Source organism: Cynoglossus semilaevis, chromosome 15, assembly GCF_000523025.1.
Source record: "Cynoglossus semilaevis isolate Cse_v1.0 chromosome 15, Cse_v1.0, whole genome shotgun sequence".
Classification (NCBI taxonomy): Eukaryota; Metazoa; Chordata; class Actinopteri; order Pleuronectiformes; family Cynoglossidae; genus Cynoglossus; species Cynoglossus semilaevis.
This window is the reverse complement of record NC_024321.1, coordinates 14,995,881-15,005,717: the sequence shown is the minus strand read 5'-3', so window position 1 is coordinate 15,005,717 and position 9,837 is coordinate 14,995,881. Positions and strand designations below refer to the sequence as shown.

At 39.8% G+C, this 9,837-nt stretch overlaps 1 protein-coding gene across 2 annotated transcripts; it reads left to right on the top strand.

Moving 5' to 3' along the window:
- Positions 1 to 1,387: 1,387 nt before the first annotated feature.
- LOC103391171 (nucleoside diphosphate kinase homolog 5-like) lies at positions 1,388 to 3,065 on the top strand. Of its 2 annotated transcripts, none has more exons than XM_017039262.2 (5): positions 1,388 to 1,720; positions 1,960 to 2,165; positions 2,308 to 2,408; positions 2,477 to 2,664; positions 2,763 to 2,848. In XM_017039262.2, the coding sequence occupies exons 1-4, from the start codon at positions 1,541 to 1,543 to the stop codon at positions 2,638 to 2,640; spliced, it is 651 nt and encodes a 216-aa protein (XP_016894751.1). In that variant the 5' UTR covers positions 1,388 to 1,540; the 3' UTR covers positions 2,641 to 2,664; positions 2,763 to 2,848. The 2 variants fall into 2 exon arrangements, with proteins under 2 accessions (XP_016894751.1, XP_008325564.1); XM_008327342.3 differs by having other exon boundaries at positions 1,403 to 1,720; positions 2,477 to 2,595; positions 2,763 to 3,065.
- Positions 3,066 to 9,837: the final 6,772 nt, after the last annotated feature.

Sequence of the window (9,837 nt, the reverse complement as noted above, 5' to 3'; positions counted from 1 at the left end):
TGAGTCTGTTGTTTTCTCACTAAGACTTTGTTTTTTTTAAATATATATATATAAAACTGCTAAGTTGACAACAGGGATAATACTGTGAAGTCTAATGAGTGTAGGTCTTCATAAATCACTGTCTGAAGTAAATAGTTGGACGACAACTACAGTGTCAGTTACAAAGAGCTTCTGTTCAAACATCAGCACGACTGTTTGATAAATAACTAAAGAACAGAGAAACTCACCACTTTATTATATAATACCATACAATTTATAATACAAGTTTGACATTGAATACCAGTGACATTTTCATGAATTCTGACTTGGTACAAAAGGAGTACCAGCAAAAGACGTACAAAAACAAGGATGGATTCTACCATATTGTTTGACCTTTATTAGTCTATTTGTTTCTTTACGTTGTTTTAAATGTAAAATATAAAATAAGTGTAAAATGTAAAATAAGAAGGTAAAGTGTCAAAACTTGGAAAATCCAAACTTTAATGTCCTCCTAGTTTCAATTTCTCTTCTTTATTTTCATACTAGGTGTAACAAACCCGTCCTTTCTTTCTTATGTGAGTTAGCTAGTCACGTTGTCCTCTTCCTGCCTTTTTTAATGTGCTCTGGTGCCCTCTAATGAAGCCATTATTTACACTATAAACAAAACCATTGGGTTTTTTAAAGTGTTCAGCAAAAAAACTGAAGAGTTCACTCCTTTAACCACAAGTGGTGAACACTGAAGAGTTCACTCCTTTAACCACAACAAGTGGTGAAGAATCCTGGGTTTAAAAAGGTAACGCTCTTCAGCCCGTCTTGTTTTTACTGCGAAGGTTTTCTAGATTTTGTCTGGTTCACTAATTAAAAAATAAATACATTTTAATTGTCACATTAAAATACTATAATTACACCAACAAATGAAAAGATGCGAAATTGATTGTTTACTCAGACGCAGTGCGGCATCTGTGGCTCCTACCTTTTGCCATGAGACTAATTACACGCTGTTGAATTCAGAGAGCCTTTCACGTCTCCTCAGTATTAACCAAACGGTGTCTGCCCCAGGAACTGCACTTCTTACCACCGCCTTCTCAAGGGGACAAATCACAACAACATGAAACGTCAACTTATTTGTCTTCTCTGTCAAACTCCCCCGAGCAGAGAGGCTGTTATTTTTCACCTGAGGCTCATGTTTATCTCTGATGTATCAGAGGGGTTTTTATTTGCCCCTTCTTCTCCATATTTATAGTTATTTAATTGATTTCCTTAATTTCCTGAGGGATTAATAAAGATCTATCTTTCTGTCTAGGAAATAGGCAGGAAGGAAACAGGAAGGAAGGAGACAAGAAAAAGTGTGAAAAGAATTCTAAAATGTGACCTTTGATCTGGTAAAGACAACAGAGTTGCCTAGCCTTTCATCTGTTTTTTTTTTTAGCTCATATGGAATGTAAATACAAAAGGATGCAGTAGGCGATACGAACTGTTAGAATCAACGCTCGGAAAACAAACGGGTTTCATTTGAACAATTTTTCACTCTTGGTGGGAGACGAAATAACCTCCGTATCCAATGTTGCGTTACAGGCCCCGTTCGGACTCCCAGGAGGAGGAGACGGAGGAGGTGCCGGACTTTGACACATTGCCCCGCGTTTACGTGGAGAGAACTCTGGCCATCATTAAACCTGATGCCGTCCACAAAAGTGAGGAGATCGAAGACGTCATCCTCAAAGAGGGATTCACCATTCTGCAGGTGGGTTTGGTTTGCTTTTCAAATCAGTTTGAAAATACAGACAAAAACAATATGTTTCAAGTCTATAGTGTGTCTGCCTCCTCCACCCCCCCCAAACCTGTGCCCTCCACACTAAGCAATGTGGCACATCCAGTGGCACAGATTGCTGCTGCTGGACGTTTACTGAAGCAGTTATTCCGATTTATAATGTTCCATTGTCCATTATCGTCAAACCTCAGTGAAGTTCTTTCACCCGACAGAAACGCAGGCTCCAGCTGACTCAGGAGCAGTGCAGCAACTTCTATGCCGACCAGCACGGGAAGGCCATCTTTCCCAGGTTGATTATCTTCATGAGCTCCGGCCCCATCATTGCCCTGACTCTGGCTCGCACCAATGCCATCGCTCACTGGAAATCCCTCATGGGCCAAATCACTGATATGGAGTCTGTGGAAACTGAAACCAAAAGGTCAGTGAGAAATTTGTATTCTGTGGTGTTATAAATATATATATATATTTTAGCATATATAGTATATATATTATATCAGGAGAGTAAAATCTGTGCCGTTTGTAAAACTCAACAGTGTATTTGTGTACATTTATCTCCTCAGCCTCAGAGCAAAATACGGAACATCTGAACTGAAAAACGCTTTCCATGGCAGTGACTCATTCCCCGCAGCTGAGAGAGAGATTAAATTCATGTTCCCCAATTGTAAGTACAACATGGCGAGTGTTTCATAAAACCATTTGATGTCTTTAATTTGTCTCGTTTGTTTGCAGCGGTAATCGAACCCACTCCGTCCAAAGAATCGACGCAGGAATACCTGAGCAGATACGTGAACCCCACTCTGCTCCGCGGACTCACGGAGCTCTGCAAGCACAAGCCTTTCAACCCCTGTGTGAGTATCCAGTGCTGTATAAACACAAGGCTGGATCATAAATAACAACAACCATTCATCCCACAGCTGGTATTTATTACAGTTAATGGTACTGTCACCGGATTGGTTCTGCTGGCTGTACACTTGGGGTTATTGTAATATATTTGTCACTCTTGTGTTAACATTAGGTTTGGCTGGCCGATTGGCTAATGAAAAACAGTCCCAATAACCCGCAGATATGTGAAGGAGCCATTATGTAGGAAGAGGAACACGGAAAAATGGAAAAGGAAAAAAACCCCAACAACAACAGGGAATGGAACAGAGTATAAGAATTCATAAATAATGCAAATGTTGTTATTTTCTGTTAGGACTCATTTTAAATCACTGGTTCTTGTGATTATTAGGTTGACACGAACACTATGTCCTGTGTGAAATAATTCTCCATTAGGTTTCCATACAGTGCTCAAAATAAAATGTATTTCTCAAGTCAATCATATATTGTATTGTTTTTCCCTAAAACATATTTGTGTTTTATCAGCATTGGCTGAAGCTGAATTCATAACACGGTCCAGTTAGTTTGAGTTAAAAAATAAAATAAATATTAATAATAATTTAAATAATAACAATAAAAGTAATTGTTTTAGATTAGGTGAGACTGAACTGATCTCATCTAATCCAGAACAATTAATTCTAACAAAGGTGTTTACTCACGCTATCTAATTTTTACTGTCACATCAAGTTAATTCCTACTACCTACGCTCCGTCCGCGGGCTGTTTATGTGTACTACAGTGTACTGTGGGAGTTTCACACGTGTATACTGCAGCGTGTTGCTTTACGGTGAGGTTTCCTGCAGATCGTCGTCTGCTATAAAAGACGAGTCAATGACGTGAAACCATTAAAACTTAAACGACCCGTTTACTGTTGTAATAAAATGCAAGATGGCGGAGTGTTTCTAAGAAACCCATATTGTTTTTGGATACTTTTTAGGGTACAGGGGTTTTCACACTGATGAAAACACAGATTAACCCGGTTCATATTATTTGACTTGATGCTAATGTCGTATCACATGACATGACGTTAGCACTCGCCAGGCCACAGCTTTGCTGCTGCAGCTGTGAAAGAGTGACAGAGGTATTGTTTTGTACCTCAAAGTGGTCTGGGACTATTGTGAGATCCCAGGAACCCGTGGTACTGTACTAACATGCCTGTCTGTGATTGTTGCCGCTCTCTGAGTGGCTGCAGCCTCCGGAGCTATTTTTAGATTAATTGTTATGACACAAGAACAGCCGAGTCCTTCATGTCTATGGCTGGAAACCTATATGAGGAGACACCTTTTTAGTGTTTGTCAAAGAGGGCAGCATCAATTGGCTTTTGTCTTTCAAAGCACAGCTGCCTCGGGCTACGTGCTTTTATCGACTCGGTTGCAACACGGTTGGTTTCATCTCCACCAAAGGTACAGTTAGTGCTGAAGTGTGATTGTTGTTTGGATGTGGATGTGTTTGGTTTTTACCTAGATGGAAATGATAATGGAACGTTGAAAACTAGCAGCTAAACTAGCGGCTGCCTTAGCGCAGAACAAATTGATAGCATATAAACAAAAGAAAACATTTATCACCTGCTGTGAAGAATTACCTGATTTTTTTCTAAAACCCCCAAAATCTAGCCAGGAAGTCAATAAGATTAATTTTCAGGTCGCACCCTGCGGTGTTGAAATAATTGCCCCAAATAAACAAAAGTCCTAACAGCGGGTTCTCCTGAGGGATTTGTTATGCCTCAAATGAAAAATAATTTAATTGTAACTTCCATAAATTTTTTACTATAATATACATAAAAATAAATTAAAGGTTAATACGATTTTTTTCCCCAAGTGACGCCACTAATCTATGTTTATCCCCAACATAAACGAGGTCAACGTGACAGAACTCATGCAAACATGAAAACTCGACTTTACGGGATTTTTCCAAACCTGGTGCCAAACATTAAATTAGTGTTGTAATATAACTCCAAACCTGGTGCCAAACATTAAATTACAGTGTTGTAATATAACAAATAACAGTCTGGTAGATGCCCAAATAGGTTTTCTGGTTACTGTGGAGATGGGGTATTAGAAGAATTCCACCAAAGTCTCGGTCTTTGCAAAGATTGGTCAGGACTGGAATATTGTGCTGACCTTTGAAAGAGAAATGTCTGTCTGTATAAAACAATCTTTTCCTGAACAAATTAGCAAAGGCTTCAGGCCAGTATCAGCTGCGGTCAATTATATTGATTCAATAAGTCAGGAGGAATCTGTGTGCCGAAAGGTCACTAGCAGAAACTGTTGCTGAATGAGCGTAACCTCAAATGATCACAGTCTGAATAAATAGACTATTTTTAAGTCTTAAAGGAAACCAATGATTTCATATGAAACAAAGAAAGTCCTGAAACTGACACTGACGTCACATTAGACGATACGTCTGTCTGTTACAGACCATCATCATCAATCCAGGAAAGTTGAAGCCACACATTTGAGCAACAAATGTTTATTCCACAATTTCCCCAGTGTGAGATCAATGACGTTTACCCCTAACCACACATTTGAGCAACAAATGTTTATTTCACAATTTCCAAGACAATCCAGTTCTATTTACTCTATCTAATGTAATCTAATGTTGTTTGGTCTATTACAATCCAATCCAGTCCAACCCAATCTAATCTAATCTAATCTCAAAAAGTCCAAAAATGTTTTACTCATGTGCGTCGAGTTCCTAGAACAATACAAATGTATATTCTGTGACCAGATGAATCTTAAGAACTGCAGGTTCTTCACTCGCTTTGTAAAATACAAAAGGCAACAAATCAGTGGACGACGGTTGAATTTATTGTTAAAGCCACTCTGTCGGCCACTTTCTGCAAAACAAAAAGCTCTCATTCTGGGGCAATGAACAAAAGTTATTGTACATTCAGAGAGTTGTCCCCTCATAACAGCTCCAGTGGATTTATTTTATATCCTATTCCTGCTAAAAGAAATGGAATATAAACTAACTTCAGCAGAAGTTTTACACACTGGACGTTTATTGGACGCCTCTTTGGTATCAGACTAGCTTTGCAGGGGAAATGTCGACGTCCCACTAACTGATAATGACTGTCTAATGGTGGTTTTTATCACTCATGTAAAAACGGCATAAGAACGAGAGCTACAGCTTTCTATTTAATAAGCAGAATATAGAGTTACTCGCTAAAATAAAAATAAATTAGCATTTTGCAAATCTGAGAAAAAGTCCTCTTTAAATTCAAAGTGTAAAGTTTTGGGGTTTTTTTTAACTGGAGGCTTGACGGTTGGATAATGAAAGCAGTGTTTATGTCATCAGGCGGTCCAGCTGGGTGTAATGTCAGTTGAGCCGCAGGTCTGTGGATATTAACTGTCTTATTACTCCCTCTGTTTTCATTGCTCAGCCACTTGTGAAATTGAACAGATGCGGAGCGTCGTCACCACCAGGCCTGCGTTAAACCTGACCAGGGCGAATGAACAGGACAATCCACATGTGTGTACAATCATCTGCAGAGCAGAATTATCAGCCTGTGCAGGAGAGGATGGATGGAGTCGGACCATGTTCTGTATGTGCTGTAGGTGTGGGCAGAACCACAGGGACCGACTGGGGTCAGAGGTTTAATGGACTGCCCCGTGTCTTCGCTGCGGATATCGAAACATGTCAACCGTTATGATCGACATCAGCGCCTTCTCCAAGAATGATGTTCTTAGGTACTTACTGACAAGGACAGCTATGACCCAACTTTAGATGTGTTGTGATGTTCTTAGGTACTTACTGACAAGGTCAGCCATGACCTAACTTTAGATTTGTTGGATAGATAGATAGATAGATACATTTATCGATTGATTGATCGGTCAGTCGGTTGGTTGGTAGATACTGTTTTGTTGTATAGATAGATAGATAGATAGATCGGTCGATTGATCGATCAATAGACAGATGAATCAATAGATTGATAGATAGAACTTTATTAATTCCCTTTCCAGAGTTCCCTTTGGGAAATTAAGGATTGGTTGAGTTTCTGTGTGTATCTGAAGTACTGTGTGACGCTGGTGTGGCCACTTGGTGGAAAACTGATTTGTTGCGTGAGAAAGTGTTTTCAAACATCCTGGAAAACCTGAAAATTTTCAAAAATGTTTTTTTAGTAGATGAAAGTCAGGTTTGTCGTCCTTGCTTCACCGTGCCTTGTGAGTGAATGCAATTAAATTGAAAGTTTTGCACCTAGTCACCTCACATGTCAAACTTCGAGCAGCTTTTTAAACTCAGTTTCCATTTGACTTTGGTGTAATAATTAGAGACTTTCCAGATGGAGAGCGGTGCTAGCATTGGTCCGTGTGGTCATGGGTGTTTTTCTCTGTCCGTCCTCTGTTATAAACTTAAAAACGTACACATAATCTGAATGTGTGAAGTCAAAGTAGAAAATACAGAAAGTACAACTGCATGAAAGATTTTTAATGCAGTAGGAGTACAAAGCGTTAGAATTACTTTATAACTTTGTCTGTCGTGCTGCAGCATTTGAATACATCCTGGAGAATGTCCTTGAAAATACTTTATAGATTTGAATTGGACACAATCTGTCAGTGTGAAATGACTTCAGAGCCAGCTGAACAGACGGAGTGTGGGTCAGAGAAAACAGTGACACGACAGGTCTGCTGAGAATATCAAAAAAGAGAGTGAACAACGTGTGTGACCTCTGACCTCAGAGATTAACTACAGATTGATGAATTAGTTATATAAAATCACTAAATACGGATACGGCTTCACTCTAAATTGACCTTAGTGTGAATATTAGTGTGAATAGTCATGGACCAGTGAACTGAAACCAACCATCGTCCCATTACTGCTGTGATTGGCCCCAGCTGACCCCATGACCCTCACAGGGATTAGATCGAACTAATGTGTGTATGAAGAATGATTTGGATATTTTTCAGGTTTTTAAGATTTCTTGTACACGTTCAGTCGCACATTTATGCGTTTAGATTAATTCCCGTGTACTCCTGTGAAGTAGTACTGCAGTGCTGCTCCATTTCCTCTCATAAATAAAGAACGTCTAAGAGCTGAAAGGTAAAAACTCTGCAACGTTGACCTCATCCTGTTTTTGGAAATCATTGGAGCACAACTCAATAAATGTAGGAGTCTATCAGTCAAAATGAGAAACGACTGCTGCTGTAAACACCTCGTTATCACACCAGTGCACTCAGGTGGAAATATAAGAGTGGTTGAACATGAAGTGAACGCAGTTGAAAGACATGCACGGATTTTAATGACGGTCACATTCGACGCCGCTGTGGAAAAAACACACTTAGAGAAGGAAACCTTTTATAATGAGTTCCATCAGAGAAGCCATGGAGGACAACGGTGGCCGGAGTCTGGACTCCAGCATCGTTGACCTGTGCTGTCATAGATCTGACCTTAGTCAGATGGTTTGTAACGCTAGCATCACACTGAACACCTATAAATCACGATACTCTGAAAATGCGTTATGTATCACACAGACAGGTGTCTCTGGAGCCCCCTTCAGGAGAAGGCAGTTTCGCATTATTACCAATGCATTAACCCCATTAACCTCATATTTTCTGACCATAACGAAAACCATTTTGTCCTGAGGGAAAAATGAAAATGATGCTTCTGTGGTGCTGTTGACTAAGTCTGGTGACACTTTGGTCAAAGTGACGAGTTCCCTTTGGGAAATTAAGGATTGGTTGAGTTTCTGTGTGTATCTGAAGTACTGTGTGACGCTGGTGTGGCCACTTGGTGGAAAACTATTTTGTTGCGTGAGAAAGTGTTTTCAAACATCCTGGAAAACCTGAAAATTTTCAAAAATGTTTTTTTAGTAGATGAAAGTCAGGTTTGTCGTCCTTGCTTCACCGTGCCTTGTGAGTGAATGCAATTAAATTGAAAGTTTTGCACCTAGTCACCTCACATGTCAAACTTCGAGCAGCTTTTTAAACTCAGTTTCCATTTGACTTTGGTGTAATAATTAGAGACTTTCCAGATGGAGAGCGGTGCTAGCATTGGTCCGTGTGGTCATGGGTGTTTTTCTCTGTCCGTCCTCTGTTATAAACTTAAAAACGTACACATAATCTGAATGTGTGAAGTCAAAGTAGAAAATACAGAAAGTACAACTGCATGAAAGATTTTTAATGCAGTAGGAGTACAAAGCGTTAGAATTACTTTATAACTTTGTCTGTCGTGCTGCAGCATTTGAATACATCCTGGAGAATGTCCTTGAAAATACTTTATAGATTTGAATTGGACACAATCTGTCAGTGTGAAATGACTTCAGAGCCAGCTGAACAGACGGAGTGTGGGTCAGAGAAAACAGTGACACGACAGGTCTGCTGAGAATATCAAAAAAGAGAGTGAACAACGTGTGTGACCTCTGACCTCAGAGATTAACTACAGATTGATGAATTAGTTATATAAAATCACTAAATACGGATAACTCTTCACTCTAAATTGACCTTAGTGTGAATATTAGTGTGAATAGTCATGGACCAGTGAACTGAAACCAACCATCGTCCCATTACTGCTGTGATTGGCCCCAGCTGACCCCATGACCCTCACAGGGATTAGATCGAACTAATGTGTGTATGAAGAATGATTTGGATATTTTTCAGGTTTTTAAGATTTCTTGTACACGTTCAGTCGCACATTTATGCGTTTAGATTAATTCCCGTGTACTCCTGTGAAGTAGTACTGCAGTGCTGCTCCATTTCCTCTCATAAATAAAGAACGTCTAAGAGCTGAAAGGTAAAAACTCTGCAACGTTGACCTCATCCTGTTTTTGGAAATCATTGGAGCACAACTCAATAAATGTAGGAGTCTATCAGTCAAAATGAGAAACGACTGCTGCTGTAAACACCTCGTTATCACACCAGTGCACTCAGGTGGAAATATAAGAGTGGTTGAACATGAAGTGAACGCAGTTGAAAGACATGCACGGATTTTAATGACGGTCACATTCGACGCCGCTGTGGAAAAAACACACTTAGAGAAGGAAACCTTTTATAATGAGTTCCATCAGAGAAGCCATGGAGGACAACGGTGGCCGGAGTCTGGACTCCAGCATCGTTGACCTGTGCTGTCATAGATCTGACCTTAGTCAGATGGTTTGTAACGCTAGCATCACACTGAACACCTATAAATCACGATACTCTGAAAATGCGTTATGTATCACACAGACAGGTGTCTCTGGAGCCCCCTTCAGGAGAAGGCAGTTTCGCATTATTACCA